General features: G+C 41.6%; 1 protein-coding gene across 4 annotated transcripts in view; it reads right to left on the bottom strand.

Moving 5' to 3' along the window:
• The window catches only part of LOC149157700 (rhodanese-like domain-containing protein 11, chloroplastic), a 239420-nt gene that overhangs the window by 157911 nt on the left and 59792 nt on the right, over window positions 1-21717 (bottom strand). For 3 of the 4 annotated variants that reach the window (XM_089435966.1, XM_089435964.1, XM_089435963.1), the window contains exon 3: window positions 17485-17592. The exons of the other annotated variant lie outside the window; for it this stretch is intronic. In XM_089435966.1, coding sequence (XP_089292092.1) covers window positions 17485-17592 — 108 coding nt within the window. The remainder of the gene's footprint in view (window positions 1-17484; window positions 17593-21717) is intronic. 4 annotated transcript variants of the gene reach the window in all.

The following is a 21717-nucleotide window of genomic DNA, read 5'->3' as shown; positions in this document are numbered from 1 at the left end:
CAATGAGCAGGGAAATGAGGATAGGGACCATAGTAGTACCGATGGACGCATCGTTGTATCTACCATACTCCCTATGCTAGGATGACCTTCATTGATCTGGGATCAATGATACTGGTCTAGGACCAGTGGTAGGAGTTGTACCCACTATGACGCTGACTTCGGGTTGGTTGAGACTGGTCTGGGACCAGTGGTACATACTCTGAGACTAACCTCTGGTCAGTGCAGTACTGGTCTGGGACTAGTGAGAGTGGTACATACTATGACGCTGACTTCGGGTCAGTTGAGACTGGTCTGGGACCAGTGGTACACTCTCTGAGACTGCGATATTGGTCTGGGACCAGTGGTAGGAGTGGTACCTACTATGACACTGACTTCGGGTCGGTTGAGACTGGTCTAGGACCAATGATACGCACTCTGAGACTGACTTTGAGTCAGTGGAGGATGATACTGGTCTGGGACCAGTGGTAGGAGTTGTACTCACTATGACGCTGACTTCGGGTTGTTTAAGACTGGTCTGGGACCAGTGGTACATACTCTGAGACTGACTTTGAGTCAGTATGATACATCCTTGATCATTTCTTGTTCTTCATAATTTGGACAAAAGCAGAGCAGAATAGAACAAAGCAGAGCAGAGTAGTACAGATCAATACAGGGCAAAACAAGACAAAGCAGAACAAGCAAAAAAGAGCAGAGGAGGGCAAGGGTCAGGCTGTACAGGGCAGTGCATTTGATGGATGAATAGTAGCAACCGACAGACAGATTGCAGATGAAGTTCTCCCTAGTTGAGAGGGAGTGTTAAAATTGGCAACTAGGGCCAAACTTCATGTGGGTCATTTTATTCATGGCTGATAATATTTTTATTAGATTCCTCTCGTCGAGAGGTGTAGGATTGATCTAAATATCATCCGACTCTGATAAGTATTCACGGAGATATGAATTTATTTTGATTATGGAATTATTATCAAGCCGACCTACAACTTATGTAGGCTCAAGAAGCCCAAACGTCATGTCTATTCAACCTCTACGTTTTAGTATAAATAGAAGAGGACTTCAAGTCATTTCTACACATACTTGGATCTCTTCCTCTCTCTACTTGTCTTTGGGTTTTAGTAGAAGGAGAGATCCCAAGATGATGCCGGTGAAGCCGGTGATGCCGATGATGTCGATGATGCCGGTGAAGCCACCGATGCCGGTGATGTCGATGATGATGATGCCGGCTAATGTCGATGATGCTGATGCCGTTGATCTAGGGTTTTCTACTGCTGATATAAATCAGATTTATGTACTATTTCTTTCTGCTGAATTATTGAAGATAAAAGAAGATTTGATCAAAGGGTTTCCCCACACATTATGGGGTTTGTCCCTGGCTAGCTGCCACATCTTGTGTCTCTTGTCTTGGCTTGTTTTCTATTGATCGTTTAATGTTCTATCTGCACTTTACTTATGCACATGTGATTGCTAATCTACGAATAATAATAAGAATGAAAAGTAGATTGCTCTAAGCATAGAACATACCATAAACTTAACAGGAACCTATACCTTGCTGGACAGTGATCAGAGCAACGAGTGCTTCACAGTGATCAGGATAGCTTGGGATCCAAGTATCGAGAGATTCCTTCATGACCAAAAAGTGCAGAGATCGGAGATGACTCAGTAGCACATTTAGGACCCCGGTATTACTGATGGTGATAATGGTGATCAGAATACAGAGGAGGCACTTGTTTAGGCAATACTTGAAGACAAGCAATTTTCGGCGAGGAGCACTGTAATATCCCCAATTTTGATTTTCCGCATTAGAGATGATTTTTGGAAGAGGAGGCAATTTCGGCATTACGACTTAGGAGGAAAAATGGGAAATCGCAGCTTTAGTGGAGAGTGGGAACCACAAGGAGAGAAAATTCGACCCAAGTAGCAATTCGCACTAGTGAGAAGAGAGAGAGAAAGGAAGGGGTGTGAATTAGTGGAAGGTGGGGACCACCAAGGGAGAGAGGGCCAACAATTATAAATAGAGCTTGGAGGCCTCCATTTGGTATCTTTGATCATTTGACAATTTAACATTAGTTCTCTTGAGCTGCTTAGCCAAGACAACCGTGTTGTTCAGCACAAGGAATTTCTGAGCGGGAATTCCAACTTCATTTCGGAGAACTTCGAGTGTCTCCCTAGTGAGGTAATTTGGGGAGCTCAATTCAGAGTTTCCAATGCGCGTACTTGTAGGTTCTTTCAGATGGTACATTTTTCTTCCAGGGAGTAGAAGTGGTTCGAATTACTTGTGGGGAGATTAGTTACGGAGGAGTAGAACATTGGAGGATTTGCAGGGGTTTTCCCCTAATTTAGCCGGAGATTTTGTGGTGATTAGCAGGGTTGAGTTTGAGAGAATTCTTGGGGCCGAAATTCAACATTTTTGGAAGTGCGCAGGGTCTCCAGGCAGGCTTGCGCAAGGGTTGGAGGAATAGAGGTTGAGGAGAGATAAGGGTCGGAGATTGGAGGTATTCCTCACAGGATAATATAGCTGGAGCTGAGAGAGATTTCCAGTGGTGTATTTGGGCTTAATTCAGCAGTATCAGTTTTTTGGGGCGTTTTTTGGCCAAATTGGACAGTTTTCACTTGTTGGGGGTCACTGGGGGTCTGTGGATTCAGCCCAAACCCTTTCTGGGTTTTTGTGGCTTTTGTGAGAGGAAGCTAGGATTAATTTTACATAATTTTTTTAGCAATTTTGAGGGCAAAATTCCTAGTTCCATTCAGAAGTCAGTAGCAGAAATTGTTGGAGGAGGTCGCAGTTTACCTTGGGCCCATTTCCATCACTTGGGTCTGTGAGATATTTCTGGGTTTCTCTGGAGCTAGTGTGAATAGCCTACATTTAATTTTGCCGAATTTTTGGAGCAGATATGAGGGCTGAAATCTCTATGCACCTACAGCGACAGTGACAATAATTTTCTCGTTTAGCGCAGAGACTTGGGGAGAGCAATTTCCAACACTTGGGCAAATCCATTTTCAACTGGGACTTGATTAGCTTGCAACAGCTAGCCTAGTTTCTTATGATCTCATTTATTGTACTCTTATCTATCAAAATTAACTCAATGACTCAGAATTTTTGTTTATATTTTCGTGTTCAAATGTGTATGGTTGTGCATTTCTGAATTCAGTAGTTGTAGCTAGTTCATTGCTTTTGTTATCTACGACATTTTTCCATTTGGAATATTACACCATAATGGTCATAAGCCAAAATAGTAATCTTTGGACGCTCAACGCTCCAGTAATTCGGTCAATGAGAAATTCGATTTGGTCCTTGAGGAGCACGACTTGGTTGAGGAGTTTGACTTGGTCATTTGGTGGACAAATTCATCTTGTAGCAACTTCTTTCTTGTTCCAATGCTCAACTTTTCAGTCCATCTTTATTCTAACGACTAGTTAACTCATCCCTATGACTAGTTTGTGTTAAATTTTCTTAGGGTGACATTGTTCTTTGCAATGATATTTGCATTTCATCATTAAGACATTAAGTTCACCTCATATCATCAATGCATTATTCAAATCTACACCATTATACATCAACATATGCAATTACATAGAAAGAAACAACATCACCAACATCATCAATGCAGCGGAACATAAAAGGAATAGTAGAAGAAAAGCATACATATAGAGACACCATGATTAGTCCAAGAACAGGGAAAAACCCACTATGGGGAAAACCCTTGCAAATCTTTTTCTTCTTAGATCGTCATCAAATGATGCAGCAAAAGAGAGTACAAAGATCCATAACTTTATCTATGAAACATATCTAATCATGCTAGGAATCAGAACCCTCATACTGATGGTTGTAATGTGTTGTCACAAACTGATGTCAATTGTTGTATATTGTTGTTACTATGTCAAACACTGTTGAGCACTGTTGTCACTATGAATGAGCCCAGTACATATGTTTGCAGCGGATACTAACAAATCAGATCTACAGATTTGTATAGCAGCAAAGAGAAACCTCGATCTATCAAATCACTAAAGTCAACTGCAGCCAAGATGTCAAACCTTAGATCTGAACTCGGGTCACTCTCATCAACACTATCTGTGTGCGACCGAAACTCCCAAGTCGCTCTCTCGAATACTGTATGCCAGCGACTGTGACTGCAGAGTTGCTCTCAGGAAGTCTTTATGCTTGCGACTGTGGCGCAATACACCTAAAACCCATAGTCGCTCCTTTACTGTTGTTGTGCGAGCAACCGAGGCATCCTAGTCGCTCCCAGGACTACTTTGTGCGAGCGACTGGTGACCGGAACCTTTCGATATGCCTCTAAACCCAGAGTTGCTCCCATAAGCCTCTGTGCCAGCGACCAAGGGTCTATAGTCGCTCTCATAGGCTTGTGTGCCAATGTCCAGGGATCAAAATGTCTTGTTCTATGCCAGCAACCAAGATCCAGAAGACTCTAACCCAGAGTGAACCTTTCGGTTGTGATTCCAAACCCTTGAACGAACTCCTTTCGTTGAACATATGCGAACCAAGATAAAATAGAAGAATAGAAAGATGATGTTGTGTTGAAATGAACTTGAGGTCGCTTCCTTTTATAGGCTTTCCTAAGGGTTAACTTGGGATTAAGATTGACCCAAGCAGTTACCCATGTAGTTAGCGCTGACCCATTCCATAATGTATGAATGAGTAAGATAATTCATAACTCAACTTCCGCTTAACCAAATTGGGTGATCTTTAGGTCGATTTTGGTCCTCTCGAAAAAAGGAATCTAATGAAATCATCATCTCGGTCATTTGAGTTGTCCAAGGTGGAATTTTACCGCAGTTGCCAAAATTAACACTCCCTCTCAACTAGGGAAAATTCCACCTGCCAATATCTGTCCATCGAACAATATGCCATTCTGGAATCTTCGAGTGTCATCACGTATCATCATGGATCATCTTTGTCATGTAGTCGTCATGCCATGTCCATCTCAAGTGTCTCATCATCACAAATCATCATTGTACATCTTGATCTATCCTTTGCTTATTCTTGTTTATCTCTTTATTGTTCCTGCTTGTATGTTGAACATTCTCAAATCTATAAGAAGAAGAATTTGTGACTGGAGGGAGCTCAAGCTACCACCCTCTATCCATCACACTGCTATATGGAACCTTTGTCGGCGGGCTACTACCTGGAATGTTTTCATTGGAGAGCATATCATCAGGGAGAACATCTCAACCTGGAATCACATCGGGGAGCAATAGCTTCCACCCATACCGAGAAATAGGATACCTCATCACACAAGGGAGTAAACACTCGACCTTGGAATTTCATTAGGGAGCTATATCCTCAACCCAGAATCATATCGGGTCATCTCAACCCATGGGTCATCTCAACCCATCCTATTGCCTACTGATCTTCCCATCAATGACCCAGTCATGTGGTAGAACACCTGCATCATAATCGCCTTGGGTTGTACACCCCCAAGTACACTCTCAACTCGTTGGCCAGACGAGGAGCAGTACTCCCAACAAGCCCGGCTTGTGGGTATGATGCCAACTGGGGTATACTCTGCAAAGACCAAGATAGGGTGAGCTACAACTCCAACCCTATGGGTAACAGATAGGGGTAACTCCCTATGGTCCGGAGACAGATAGGGTAACGCCCTATTGTCCAGAGTTCCCTCAACCCCAGGAGCCCTCCATCTCGATTCCTCACCCTAGGAGCTCAAACAGGGTAGGAAGAGTTGGCTCAGTGTCCTCAATCAACGTTGCCCCTCATCCGAAGGGGATGCTCTCTGAAAACCAATATGCCTTTGAGATAATATCTGCAATTTTCTCGTCTCAATAGCAGTTGTTTCCTATTCATACAGAACATCAAATCAAATATCATGTCAGATCATATATAATCACATAAATCACAAAAGGATACCATAATCATCCTCCCTCTCAAGGAGGTGCCAACCACAAGCTTGAGCTTGTTTCGAACAGTGGCACAGTTTCAATATGTGAGAGTATCTCGGTCCCAAATGTAACCATGTCATATCCAAATCATGCTCAAACAACTCTCTAAGGAGCTTATGTATCCTGCCTCACAGCTAGCCATGCTAGTAGCATCATGATTAGCCTCGGTCATGCTATGGACTTCTCATCCAAGATATCATGGCAAATCTCATACTAAAGTAGCATCCAAATGTTATTATCAACAATAATCTCAAATATCAACAATACATCTATGCAGACACATACCATAGGAGAAATATCTCATTCTCAAAATATAATATCTCATGCAGATATTTCAAATCATGCTCGGTTGCAACTCTGAATGAAGTAGCTCAATCAAGAATTTATTCAGGTTCTATGTACATCGTACATATACAGAGGGTTGTTCAAAAACGGGATCAACAATACTTCAATCAACTGTCGAATGCCATGTTGTGTTTAACAACATCTTTGAACTTCAAATCAGTGTATCAATAATTTGCAATTTTCATTATTCAAAAACATTTTCCAATAGCTTTGCAATATGGAATTTCTTTCCCAAATTCTAGAAATCGATTCATCATGCCATGATATATTATTTCGGACTTCATAATCCATCTCCCTCTGATTTAGATCATTAAATGCTCATCACCTATCACATGTAGATCATCAGGATAAAATCAAAACCATAATCAATATCAAGGCCATACCTCGGAACTCATCATCCTGACTTCATCAGATAATTGTCAAATCTAGACATATCTGGATTGCAATGCTCTAAGCATAATACCAACATAATCATCCTTACATAAATCAATGTTCCATCATCATATCAGCGAAATAATCTCATCAAAGTTTAGAAGCCAGATTACGACCATAATCAAAGTCATCATTATCGTAGTATTAATACTTTCAAACAAGAGATAGGTAGAGCTCATATCAAGTTTGAATTAGACTATGAAATATAGGTCTGAGGCTTCATCAAGTCATTCTCATAATCATAAGTCATTTCTGTCACTAGGTGCAAATGCATACATCAAGGATGAGTCATGCAGGTTCCGTTTTCATGCTGAATCACAACTATCATTACCTCAACCATTGTGCTAATAAAAAAGAGGTCAATTTCCGAATACCCACATAAGTCGTAGTGCTCACACAGCATTGATATCACAACAAATCAACAATCGTCAAATAAGATCACTAGACATCTGGTCAAGTCCAAATTACTATTGTAGAGAGATCTATAGTCAAAGCACATCTCAATCATCAATTGAACGTTATTATCAAGCATCATGTCAAAAAAAAAAATTCATATATGCCAATAATGCCAAATCATGCCAACCTCTTGTAGCACAAACATAGTGACATATCTATACGTATGTCTTGGTCCCCTACAAACAAAAGTTATGTCTGCATGTTTGTGTTATGAAAAATATTCAAGCTTTTCTTGCTAGCAGATCTTGTTGTTATTTGCACTACATCTCTGGTACTGACATCTTTCCAGGTGACCATCTGATTTCATGCATAATACTTCATTATATGATCAACAATTTAACTCAACAACTTCATATATCAGTTAACAGTGGGAAGATATGATTCAGATTTCAGACATCTTCAAAAAGCTTCAGATGATGGTCAACAACAGCCAAACCTTTGGTTGCTCCCTTCAGGTTAGCATGAGAGCGAGACTTAGCATGCGAGCGTCCAGGGACGAGATCTCCTAGATCTGTGACTATGTCTGGAGCAAAAACCCTGATTTATGTACAGGCTAAGATTCTGCTACAGATCAATACTATCAGATGCATATAAATCATATTTCAGCAACATAGAATACAAATAGTAATAAGGGTAAGAATCTTGAAAAGAGATTTTCCCTCTGACTGGGGATCTGCATCATTCATGACATCAATCTTTCATCAAAGGTTAGGCTCAAAGCAGCAGATAGATGCAACATCACATTTCAAGATTATGAACACAATAGCACTTTCTATTAAGTCACTCCATCAAGTTAGGACATTCATTTTAAACATATGTCGTTAAGACAAAACCATAGTTAATAAGAGATCTACTTGTCAATCTTACTCTTATACCTTTCACATCAAGGTTACCATGTTCTTCATGATCAATGAGATCAAATTAGGTCATTCAATAAAGCTTTATCAAAACAACAAGAGAGTCAATCACTCTTTCCATATGCTTTCATCATGCTTATCACAAGCATTACCAGCAGACTCATGTATAGGAGTCAATGAACTATCCTTCTATATGAAATCCACCATGACAAGTATCAAGAATATCATTTACTGGAGTGAGGATGAAAGCCTTCTTTATAGGACTAGGATGTCCACGTTTATTATGTGAGTTGTTGGGCATGTTTGTTCAGGAAGTAGGCCCAAGCAATGTTATCCAAGTCATAACGGACAACGCTGCAAATTATGTTGCAGCTGGCAAGTTGCTTATGGAGAGGTATCCTAACTTGTTTTGAACACCTTGTGTTGCTCGTTGCATTGACTTGATGTTGGAGGATATAGGTAAGATTCCTATTGTGAGGGATATTGTTGAATCATCTAGGAGCATAACAAAATTTATATATAATCATGCATCTGTGCTTAGCTTGATGAGAAGATTCACCAACAACAAAGAGTTGGTGCATCCTGCCATTACACGATTTGCCACTACTTTCATATCTCTTTAGTCTCTATTGAATTCTATGTGGGATGTGAAGAGCATGTTTCTTTCACCGGATTGGCGTGCTTTATCTATTAGCCGCAAACCAGAGGGAGAGGGCATATGCAGACTAGTTTCATATGATCAGAGCTTTTGGGCAGGAGTAGAGGAGGTGTGTGCCATTTCAGAACCTTTGGTAAGGGTTCTTCGGTTGGTTGATGGAGACAAGCCCACAATGGGCTACTTGTATGAGGCCATGGATAGGGCCAAAGAAGCATTCGTACTTATTATGAAGATAAGGGAGACGAGGGTTAGAGAAACAACAAGTCATATGGAGAGTGATTAATGAGCGATGGAACAATACCCTCCATCACCCCATTCATGTTGTAGGTATCTACCTCAACCCCGCATTTGCTTACACCTGTGGTTTCAGATTTGATGCCAAGGTGATGGATGGATTCTTCACTTGTGTTGAGAGGATGGTGGCATCTAAGCAAGAACGTGAAGATATTTCTAAAGAAATGGAGGTATATAGGATGGGAGGTGGCACGTTTGGTTTTACCATTGCTATTAAGAATAGGACAACCAAAATGCCAGGTAAGCTTCAGTTTGTTTCAAAATTTCAAATTTAGAATTTCAAAGTTTTTTGTTTTTTTTTATGTTTCTCATTTTTCTTTTAACTTGTAGATGCTTGATGGACAAGCTATGGTGGTAGAGTACCCCATATCCAAACGCTTGTCATTCGAGTGCTTAGCGAAACATGCAGTTCCTTTGGGTGGGAGCGCAACTGGAGTGTATTTGACAAAATACGTAGCAAACAGTGCAACAGGTAAAAGAGTTTCAAATTAAATTTTTGAATTCATTTGATTATTTTTTATATTTAAATTTTCTAAGTACTAATTTACAATTTATGACCCTAATACAGATTGAAGTCCCAACGCCTCAATGACATGATCTATGTCTACTACAATCTTGGATTGTGGGTGAGACAACTTCAGAAACCTCCTGATGTGAAAGCCATCTCATTGGACAATATTGATACCACTGCTGCATGGAGGGTCGAGACTGAGAAGCCGACCATGGACTCGATCCCAGATTGGTTAGATGTGGATCCAGAGGAGGTAGCAGTTGTAGGGGAGGGAGAGCCAGAGGTAGAGGAGGAGGAGCAACATCAGGGTCAAGAGGCAGAGCTGGATGAGGATGATGAGGAGGAGGAGCAACATAAGGGTCAGGAGGCAGAGCTGGATGAGGATGATGAGGAGGAGGTGACACCATCTAGGATGGGCAGCAGTAGCATAGGACAGAGGCCACCTCTTTCATCGGCTTCTAGAGGACGACTGACTCCATTTGTAATTCCAAGGGTTGGGCCTTCTTGCTGTAGAAGAAAAGGCAAAGCCATTCCCTATTCCCGTAAAAGGGGCAGAGGATCTCAATGACTGATTATTTTATGACATGTAGATGACTCATTATAAACATTTATTATATTTTTTGTTGATATTTTGACTCTTGAGAGTTGAGACTCAGACAAGACTCAAGATTCAGGAGTTGATTCACTATTTTGATATGTAGCACTAGACTTCATATACATAATATATATTAGCTTTCTTTACATGTTTATGTGGAAATGCATTTATTTGATGTTGTGGATACTCTAGATGCTAAAAAAAATTAAAAAATAAATGAATATTTTTGTGTTTTTAATTTTGCCAACTTTTTTTTTTTGGATCGGAGAATTGGAGAGGATGGAGCTCTGCAACCCTAGCCCTATTTTTACCATGAACCCTGGTTAATCCTGAAGCTCAACCGTTACGGTCAACCCGACAACCCTCAACTCCGGTCCCTGCCTGCACCTGTCATTTTCCGCGGTTAATCATGGACAGAATGGACCTCGATGTTGTTGATTATTCTCCGGATCCGTTTTGCGACCAGGTCATTTTTCAAAACCCTATTCAAAAGTCGGTTGCCACTTCCTCTGCCCCATCCTGTTCGCATCCAGCATCGTTTGTCACCTTGCCTGGGAATGTTGACAACTCCCCCTGTCTCGGATCCCTCTCCATAGACTCGCCTGGTCTGGACTGCCCACCCCTGTCCCCCACTACCCTTAATCTTCTCGCCTCCTGCTCATCCCTACTATTCGATCCCACCCCTCCCTCCGACTTCTGCTATCAGCAAAACCCTAACCCTAACCCTATTCCTGAGATGTGTTCGGACTTTCCCTCAAAGCTAGTTGCAGATACCACAGGCACTGGTAGCGCACCCTTGGAATCAGAGACACCCTCTGGATGTTTTGTCACTCCGGTGGTTAGGGTACAATCTGAGGACCCATCCGCAAAGACAAATACCCCGGTTGACCATCTGCAATCGCATCCAACTGCTCTGCGCACAGGGAAGAAGAAATCAAAGTGTATCAAGGTCTCCGGCAAAGACTACACCATCAAGTTCGGTGAAGGCCTCGCCATGGGTGATATAGCGGACAACGCCAGCAAGGTTTTGGTGGGCAGGGTTCGAGGCCGGACCTATACAGCGAAGCGATTAGGGCTCTGGGTAAAGGAGATTTGGGGTCAGACGTTCCAACAATTGCCAATGGTACAAACCCTGGCTCGCGGCTGGTTTGTCCTCCGTTTTGCAAATGAAGAATACACAAACTTAGCCCTCACTCGGTTCTGGCATATAGAAATGGCACCGGTGTTACTCAAGCGTTGGAGCCCTCTTTTTGATCCTGAGAGAGAGCAAATCAGAGCAGGGCCACTTTGGGTGAGGTTACCGGGGCTACCCTTGCAGTACTGGTCAGAGGAGGTCTTCATAAAAATTGGGAACACCCTAGGTACCTATCTGGACTACAACAAAACCATCGTGCAATCCAAAAATCGCTCCTTAGCCCGCATTTTGTTCATCTGGACACCAGGGAAGGACTAGAGGAAAGGATCACGCTACAGTGGAGGAATTTTACCAGAGTTCAGATCCTAGATTATGAGGGTGTGCCATTTCGTTGTCGCAGATGCCACAAGGTCGGGCATATTTTCAAAGAATGTCCTTTGGTAAATAAATCATAGGAGGCACCAACAGTACATGGTCCGGCAAATGAACAAGGAACCTCGGTACATAGTAGGAAGACCACAGAGCCAGCTCCAGACACATCTTGCTTGGCGACACCGACCAAGCCTGTGAATCAAGTAGCGAGTACATCCACTAGTCCCCCATCCCCACCACTGACTCGTGCACGAGCAGCGATGGAAGCGGCCCGATCAGCAGGTAATCCTCTTCCCTATCTCCATCTCTTTATAATGTTAATTTATCATCTGGTCTGCATAACTCTGCATTACAATCTCATATCATCTCCACCTCGGCATCCGTCTTTTGCATCCCTCCTCCCCACCATATGGTTGATTCCACAACCCCCCCTCCATACAACCTGTGACTTACCCTTCACCCCCCTCATCCCCTGTGGAACCCTCGTTCCCCTACAATCTCAGATCGAGAACTCCATCTGGGAGCTCCCTCCCCCCTTCGGGTCTGGGTCTCGCCCCATCCAATTCCTTGACCAGGCCTCCCCGCAGTCGCCAATCTCACCTCTCAAATGCTATCCTCCATGCAGGGGCTGAAGTCCTCTCGGGTCGACAATCATCTATCGATCGGGTCCTTAGAGCAAAGACAACCCCTGCATTGGTTCCCCCATGAAATGCCTCTCTCTCAATTGCAGGGGAATGGCTAGCTCCCCCAAAAAGCTAGCCCTTTGCAGACTATTTTCCATGGAGCCAATTGACATTATTCTTCTTCAAGAAACCCTAGGGGAAGCTCTGCTTGTCTCTAATTCGCTATAGTCCATCTACCCTGGATGGATTTTCACTGCTATTGATGCCTTGGGACGTTCTGGGGGGTTGGCCATTGGATACAACCCTCGCTCTATAAAACCCATTGCAACTTGGGGAGGAAAGGGATTTTTGGGAATGGATCTCTATTCTACTGAATTGGGTAAGGAGCTCAGGGTCTTAAATGTATATGGGCCTTGCCAAGGAAGAGAGGCCTTCTGGCAGCACCTCTCTAAACTATCTCTGACCTCGGTCGACAATCTCATATTAGGAGGGGATCTTAATTTCTCCATTGGATACAGTGAGTCGTGGGGCACAGCCGCTCAGATTGACCCTCTCTCAGAAGTCATGGAATCTCTCCTCGACCAGGCACAGCTTATTGATGTGCCCATGATAAAGCCCCTGCCTACTTGAGGAACAGAAGGGCTAGGGAGGTTGCCTTAGCCAGGAGACTTGACAAGTTTGTCATAAAGGCCCACTTACTCTAGAGCCTATCACATTATAGGCAATGGGTTGGATCTGGGGGCATATCTGATCACTCCCCCATCTATTTGGAAATTACCGGACCTCCCATCAAACCTCGGGCTCCCTTCAAGTTTAATTTTGTATGGTTACAGGATCCGGGCTTCATTGAGATGGTTAAGACTCACTGGGCACAAAACTCATCCCCCCTGCATCACTCCAAGGCGGCAGGCTTCTGTCAAAAGCTCCTTCAGCTAAAAAAGCTCACCATTAAGTGGGCCAAAGAAAAAAACCTGAAGGATAACCAAACCCTCATTTCAGTGGAAGCTGACCTTCCGGGCCTCAATGATGAAAATAGTAGGGGTTATAAAAGACCAGAGGACAAAGCCCACTTGATTGACCTGGAGAGCAAACGAGCAAAGATTCTAAAGGATCAGGAGGAAACATGGAGACTAAAGAGTCGGACCATCTGGCTCAAGGCAGGAGACGAAAACTCCAAGTATTTTCAAAACTTCGTCGAAGGTAGGAAGATTGCCAACACTATCTGGGAATTGCCCACTCAAGAAAGACGCACTGCACATACTTTTCATCAGCTCTCACAACTGGGCATTGCACATTTTCAACACCTATTCAAAGAACCTCCTGGATGCAATCTGGCTAAGATCATTCGTGTTGCAGGACATTTCCCTCGTTTTGTAGATCAAGAATTTGCAGATGAGCTCTCTGGCCCTGTCACTATTGAAGAATTGGAACAAACCCTCAAGTGGTTCCAAAAGGACAAGAGTCCTGGACCAGATAGATGGCCTATTGAATTCTATCTGGCTTTCTTTGACATCATTGGCAATGACCTCCTCAATGTAGTAGAAGAATGCAGACTGTGAGGAAGAATGTACGAGGCTATAAACTACACTTTCATAGCACTCATCCCAAAATCGGACTCCCCGAATACTTTCAATGATTTTCAGCCTATATCTCTCTACAATACTCTCTACAAAATCATAGCTAATAGACTTCGCCCCATCCTATCTCAACACATCTCCTCTTAACAGTATGCTTTCCTCCCCAAGAGACAGATCCATGAAGTCATTGGAACTGCTCAGGAAGCCATCCATTCCATAAATTCAAAAGCCCTGAAGTGCATCATCCTCAAGATCGACCTCGCAAAAGCTTTTGATCGTGTATCATGGCTCTACATTAAGATGATCCTCATTCATTTAGGTTTTCCTATTGAATTCATAAATTGGATCATTTGCTGCATAAACTCAGTCTCCTATAGCATTCTAATCAATGGGTCAGCCACACCTTTCTTTCATGCTGAGTGAGGATTAAGACAGGGTTGTCCCCTGTCCCCCCTGCTATTCCTCTTGGTGATGGAGGGCCTCAGTAGACTCATCGCCTCTGCAAAGAGGGAAGGTCGACTACAGGGCCTCAAAATGACTGACCTTCTATACCTCACCCACCTGCTCTTTGTTGATGATGTCCTGATTTTCTTAAATGGCAGTACCAGGGACTCGGTCACTTTCCATGAGATCCTCAACCTCTTTGAATTAGCAACTGGCATGTTTGTCAATCAGTCAAAATCTACTATAACCCAATCTTGCATTACCCCTCTTGAAGCTCGAACGGCCAATCTACATTTTCAATACACTCCTCACAATCTCTCCGAAGGTCTCAAATACCTAGGGTTCCAGATAAAACCAAATTGCTACAGGATAGCAGACTGGATCTGGTTAGTAGTTAAGCTGGAAAAAAGATTAAAAAGTTGGAACCATAGGTTGCTCTCCAAAGCAGGGCAGCTGGTCCTGATCAAATCAGTCCTGGAAGCCACCCCTGTACAGTGGATGTCCCTAGCATGGATTCCTCGGGGAATTGTCAGCAGACTACAACAAATTTGCAGCCGATACCTTTGGAAGGGGCATAAGGAAGGTAAAATTTTTGCTTGGGTGTCTTGGAAATCCATTGCCCTACCCAAGAAGTGGGGGGGCTAGGGGATAAAAGAGCTGCCCACCTTTGCAAAAGCCCTAGCTGCTAAGATGAGCTGGACTCTCCTCATTGCAAACAATCTCTGGACTACAGTAACATTTCATAAGTACATTTGGCCGCTACAGATCTTGGACTGGGCGAGACAACAAACCTGGCCTAGAGGAGGCATCTCTATTGTTTGGAAATCCATCCTACAAACAATGCCTTTCATCAAAGGTGACCTGGCTTGGCGCATAAACAATGGACAGTCGGTAAGAATTGGCATTGACCCATGGATAGGGGGAGGCAACCTATATATTCTTCCTCCTGAACTCATACTCTTCCTAAATCGTAGAGAGGTCAAGACATTAGCACATGTTGCTGATCCTGACCCCCGCATTTTCCTCAGACAACAGTGGAGATCAGCTCATGATTTGGATATCCCTGAACAGTGGCAACAAGCATGGGATTCTTTCATAAGGGCTCTTCAGGAGGCTCATATTCTACTCAATCAGGAACCCGATGCCCTTGTTTGGACCCCTGTTGCACACGGATTTACAGCCCTAAGCTAGGATACCTACATCTTATACAAGCTCGAAAACCTCTCCATCCGCAGAACTGGTGGCAGCAATTATGGAGGTTAAAAGCACCCCCACGAACCCGGCTATTCATGTGGTCTGTTCTGAACAACAAGACCCCCATGGGAGAGGTGCTCATGCATCGATCTATCTACGGGCCAAGCAGATGTGTGCTATGCCAACAGGCATCTGAGTCTAATGACCATTTATTTCTACACTGTACACAAGTCTCCCACTTTTGGCAAGAAATCACCTAGTAGCTCGCTATCAGGAACACATGGCAGGGACCTTCTATTATTCATGCCTGGAACTGCTGGACATCTGCCCATCAAAAGCATAAAGAGCAATGCCTTCCTCTCATTCTCTACTGGTCTATCTGGCTTGGGCAAAATCGTTTCATTTTCAAAGACCAGCCTGTCAATTGGAATCTAATCTTTGTACAAGCCCTAACAGCTTTCCATGATATCCCGGAGGACTTGCCTCCTCGCACTCGCTAAATATTAGGGCCCGGGAACATTGATAAGTCTCCGCCATGGGCCTTTTTCGACGAAGCAGCACAGCTTCATGGATGTGGGGGGGGTTTCTACCTATATATCTCTGAAACACATTATTACAAAGTCAAGCTAGGTCTGGGAGACGGATCTAATAATTATGCTGAGCTTCTTACACTTAGACACCTGCTGCATTTTTCCCTCGCTCATAATTGCTTCTCTGTTCATATTTATGGAGATTCACAAATCATCATAAACTGGTTCAATGTTGTTAATCAATGTCATGCCATTACTCTTCAAAACATTCTTATTGACATGCTAAATCTCAAATCAGGGTTTAATCTGATATCTTGTCAACACATTCACAGGGAATACAATGCGGACGCTGACGGGCTTTCCAAGGAGGGCTCGTTACTTCCCAGAGGCTTGTGGATAATTACAGAGCACAAGGAGGCAGAAATCAATACCACCATAGACCGTACATAGATCAGGAATATCACAGGGTGGATCCGCCATAGACATTGCAGAACTGGCCGATGTTTTTGTTATTTTCCTTGTTATTTAAAGTGCATATGTAGAACTGAACATGAATATTTATTTTTTGCTAATTACATCACAAACAGTTTTTGAAAATGACTGGCAAGGTCAAGTTTTGCGAAAGCAAAATATGTATATAGCTCTAGTGGACAAAACCAGATAGCGCATATGCCTACAAGCATCTACTACATGTAATTTTTCCCACATAATGAAAGATTACGATTTTTCTCTTCGGGCAAACAAAAAAAAATTGCCGACTTCTTCCAAAAACTCCCGACTTTAACGAGTTTTTCAACTTTTGGACCCTTGCCGATTTCATCTCGACTTCAACTTTTTCCACATTGGTTTTAACATCACTTTTGACTTGTGACCTTGGGCTTATATTGGTAATGAAAAAATGTTGCACTGATATATATGTACCCCTGCTGATATGCAGGGTAACAGGACATTGCAGAATAATAAAGGAGTTGGAACATCTATTACCTTAGTTCTAATGCAAAGAAAAATAAAATTGATTAAGAAGGCCGCCATAATCATGGAAACAGTGAATTACTAAGGAAATGCAATATAGGAACTGACGCAAGAGAATAGTTTACTGAGGTGATCTGTCACTAAACCACTGAATCTTCAAAAAATGGAATAGGATCAAACGCATCTATTTGTTGGGTCAACTGGAAAGAATGAGAGTGAATCGGTGCAATGTCACTCTATGACAGGCATGGACAAATCTGGTTACAACAATGTAAACACAGAGCTTAAACTTTTTTAATTTTGTCTTTAAATGTATTTTGTCTTTAGAATATATACATTTAGAATCCTATGGTGGTTTAGCTAGTGAAGCATTATGTAGGAAAGATGCATTATTGTTCCAGAACAGTCTTGTATCAACTATTTTGAAAAACCGTTGTATTAGACTGCTGACCAGTGAGGCTGCAACATTTTGCTGATATTAATGCAACAAATTCTATTAAAAAAAATCCAAAAACAATCACCTTATTTACAAATATTTAAATATCATCAATCACTGATTTTTAGTTTGTGAAATCAAACCTTTTTTCTCTCTGTTGATGGACGAACATCAAGAAGAATTTTATCTGAAAGTTGTATTGCATAGCCAGCTTCCTTTGGTGTTAGTGCCTTTACTTTACCTTCTCTAATCTACAACAGGAATACAACACGAACACATGAACACTAACTAGACGCCAATGATAATGCAAACGTGATAATAGCCAGATGCCCACACTTAATCTCAAATTTTAGAAAGAGATCAGCAAGATGTAAAAGACATTGCATTATGTACCAACTCCCATTTGAAATATAATGTTTATCAATGACATGTTATACAAGTTATTGGTTAAAGATAAATTTTGGCTGCATATTACTCAATACATAGGAGCCATAATTCTTTTCTAGATTACATTAGAATATTATAAATTTCAAAATAACTTGATGGTTTTAAAACGCATTATGAATAAATGTGCATGCTATCACCAAGGGTTTCTAGCCCTCGATCATGGAGATAAAGGCTTTAGGTATTGGCTTCTTGTCTATAAATTTAATAAGATTGAGGTACTTCTATCATAATTGTCCTCAAATTAATAAATTGTAATGAAATTAATAAATGTAAGCATTTCAATGCTACTCATTTATAGTCAACAAGTTGCAGTTCATACAAGCTATTGAAAGAAACCCATACCTTAAGGCAAGGCTACTTGGAAGCGGGGGCAGAAGCGGGAAGCAAGAGCGGGGAGTGACAATAAGCCTCTGGTCCGGAGTGATTTTGGGAGCGTTTTTTATATGATATATATTTTTATATATTTTGATGTATATATGTCAACAAAAACATGTAGAAGGATGAATTAGCTATAAAAAGCATAAAAACATGGATTAAACCATATAACATCAATCATCTAGCAGTTATAATATTCATCAACAACAGGTCCACAAGTTACAACATCTTGATTCTCATCAATCTTAAAGTTTCAAAGTTTCAAAATTCAACATATAACATTTGTCATCACTAAAGTTGTACTTGCAACCATTACCAACCTATAAGAAAGAATATCAAACATGAAATGAAATGTTTCAACTTTCACGAAGTATCATATTCATAATTCGCGACCAATGAGCTATAATTGCCAACTTCAAACTTAAATTTTCATATATTGTTTACGAAAAATACCATTATAAATATGAAAGAGTCAATAGTTATAAAAAGTACTAGAAACAAGAAAAGACAAGTAAATTGACTATCTACTAAAATTTCTTCTTGCCAGGAGAAATTTCTATTTTCTTTTCTCGTGGTCTATGAGCAATCAGAGTCTCCTCCCACATAGTCGGACAGCCACGCCCAGAACCAGAAGGCACATGACAATGCAGATGGAGGTGTCAGCAAAGATGGTGCAACTTGAGCACTACTAGTGTATGATGGGTGTGGCATGTTGTTGTTGTTGCTTCATCCTCATCGTTCAAAAGTTTTGCTTCCAATTGTTCTAAATGTAAGGCTCCATCCTCCAAATTGTCCTCCTCTGGGTTGTTGTCCCAAGTGATATATGCTCTATCAAATTGAGCCCACTCACAATAATGTGTCAACAACCTCAAGTTGTAGTGTACATAAACCAAGCTTTTTGCCTGGTTTTCATTGAGGCAATTTCTTTTGACATTGTGGATGAAGCTATAGGTGCTCCAACACCTCTCTACAAAAGAAGTATTAACCACCTGTGAAAGCACTTTAACTGCCAATTTTGCCAAAGGTCCCCCGGAGCCATACATGTTCCACCATTCAACAAGATCCATTCTATCTCTATCATCAATTGCATGCAAAGAACCAAACACTCTAGTTTGACTAAAGTATTTGCTTAATTCTCCACGCAATCTAGCACACTCCTCCCTGTTAGGGACCAGCTTGTCTAATGCTAACATATACCCATTTTGTACCTTTAGATCTATATGGGGTTTTCTCCTAACCCCACCCCCAGGTGTAGGTTTGGCCAACCAAGATGGAGAGTAGTATTTTGGTGTAAGGACATATGCCAAGGCATGGAGTGGAACATTAAGATTATCCCACCTTTTGACCACATGTTTGTGAATATGATCATACAAGATGGGATCTTTCGGTTGAACAATATCTTTGATTTGCCCTAGCATGCTATCCATCTGCTCATATAGCTCCCCAAGCACCGATGCATCTGTATTTGCAAAATGAATCATGTTATAAATGGGCTTGGTGAACTGCAAAACATTCTTCACACTTGCCCAAAACTGACCATCAAGAACAGTGTCCTCCACCTCTTGAAAATCTTCCCTGACAAATGCAGTTGCAGCCCTGTCCTTTAATATTTGTCATGATTCACTTGATACCATGTTAGCCAATGCCTCTCTTACATTCAAAAGGCACTTGAAGGTGAGGTAATAACTAGCATATTTAGCCTTTGCAATCTTCAATAGCTCCAATCTTGACTGACTGTGGAAAAGGCCATGGGTATTGTTATGATTGGTAATAAATCTTATCATTTTCTTGCCTATATTGTACAATGAACTAATCCATTTGTATTGAGGTTCCTTTATCATAATAATGTTTGCATCAAAAGGTTCATTGTGTGAACCAAACACCCAAACCAAAATATGTTGGGGTATTTATCCTCAATTATTGCTCCTGTTGCCTTACAATTAGAAGCATTATCAATAATGACTTGAATGACATTGTATGGCCCAATACATTCAATTGTTTGAATAAATGGTTCTGCAATGTTGATGCCAGTCTCGAACTTATTTGAGTAATCATGAGATGAAAAAAAGACTGCACCAGTAGCAAACACAACAAGAACACTTCTCAATGACTTGCATTTTATATTTGTCCAACCATGAGATATAATGGATACCCCATATTCATTCCAAGCATTTGTGAATTGACCCAAAGCATTTTTTATTTTGGAATTTTCCTGATCAAGTCCCACAGTTCTAGCTTTGTCATACCAAAGGCTCTTGTATCCTTTAGGGGCATCATTGATGGCAACAACCATTTCATGCCAATCAGGTAAGCGAAGAACATTGAATGGTATGCCACATGCAAAGAGAAACTGGAAAAATTTTGCATCCACATCATCCCCACAACCTTGATCAAGGAGTTCTTATATTGTTCTACGACTTAAAGGGATGTTTGTTCCTGGGGCTGTGAATCCACTACCATGGGTGGATGTTGATGGAGTTCTTGCTCATGTGTGCTAGTGGTGTCATGTTCACCCATTGAATTTTTTTATTGGCATTGTGTTTCCTCCTCTTCCCTTATATATTTGGCTCTTTGTTGTGTTGACACATTTGCACAGGTTTTGATTCCTATTTGCTTTTTTCCATCCTATTACCGCTCAAACTAGCAGGGGTCATGGGGGGTTCCAATAGAGCAACTACTAGGTCAAGAAGCAACAATGGAGCAATAGCCCACTATCACCTCAGCTAAAGCTCCCTGCTCTTTACAGGCTTTCACCGATGGGAGGAGTCTCGGTATTAGGGAAATCACTAAGAGAAATCTGAAATATATCAATGGTGTAGGGGTAGTGATTCCAAGAGCCTATTCAAAGGAGAGACTCTAATGATAGGGGTTGCTTGCTTTATAAGCAAGGTGAACGACTCTCTTACAAGGGCTAGAAGGAGTTCTAGACCTAGGGTTGAGGGGTATTTCTTGACAAGAGATGCCCTAGACCAAGGAATCTAAGAAGGATAGGGTTTCTAAGCAATCCTTGTGAAGTTGGAGTGACAAGGTTGTGGGACCACAAAGAAGCCCTAGTGGACCCAACCGAGGTTAAGGGTTCGGAGTGAAGATTCAAACAATGGGTCTTGACCAAGTGAGGACGAAGAAAAGGATCAAAGAGATGGGATTTGACTTTAATGTTCAATGCAATGATCCCTAATGAAGCCACTAACCAAAAGAAAACTAGGGAAATGGTTTCCAAGCTAGGGCTTGGGATATCTCGAGATTCCACTGTCAGAATAGCCTCAAATTTGGAGGACCTGTAGAGGACTCACCAGTGCAGCTCTAGACCAATTTTCATAATTTTTTATTGTAATATCTCGTTTCAGAGATATTCCCCCAAACCCCGGTAAACTCCGACTAGATATGCACAAATGATAGAATAACCGGGAAGCTCAAAATGATAAAAATAACAGCAGTGCAACATATAATAATGGAAACATGAAATATAAGCAGAGACTCGAGAAATGCAAAGAGAAATGCTAAGCCATTTTATTATACTGAGTAATGGAATGAGTACAGGAGGTGATCAGAAA

Source organism: Pinus tabuliformis, chromosome 5_2, assembly GCF_031772625.1.
Source record: "Pinus tabuliformis cultivar Carrire ecotype Pingquan chromosome 5_2, CPIR1, whole genome shotgun sequence".
NCBI classification, from domain to species: Eukaryota; Viridiplantae; Streptophyta; class Pinopsida; order Pinales; family Pinaceae; genus Pinus; species Pinus tabuliformis.
Note: the sequence above shows the minus strand (reverse complement) of the source record. Positions and strands in the feature narration are given on the sequence as shown.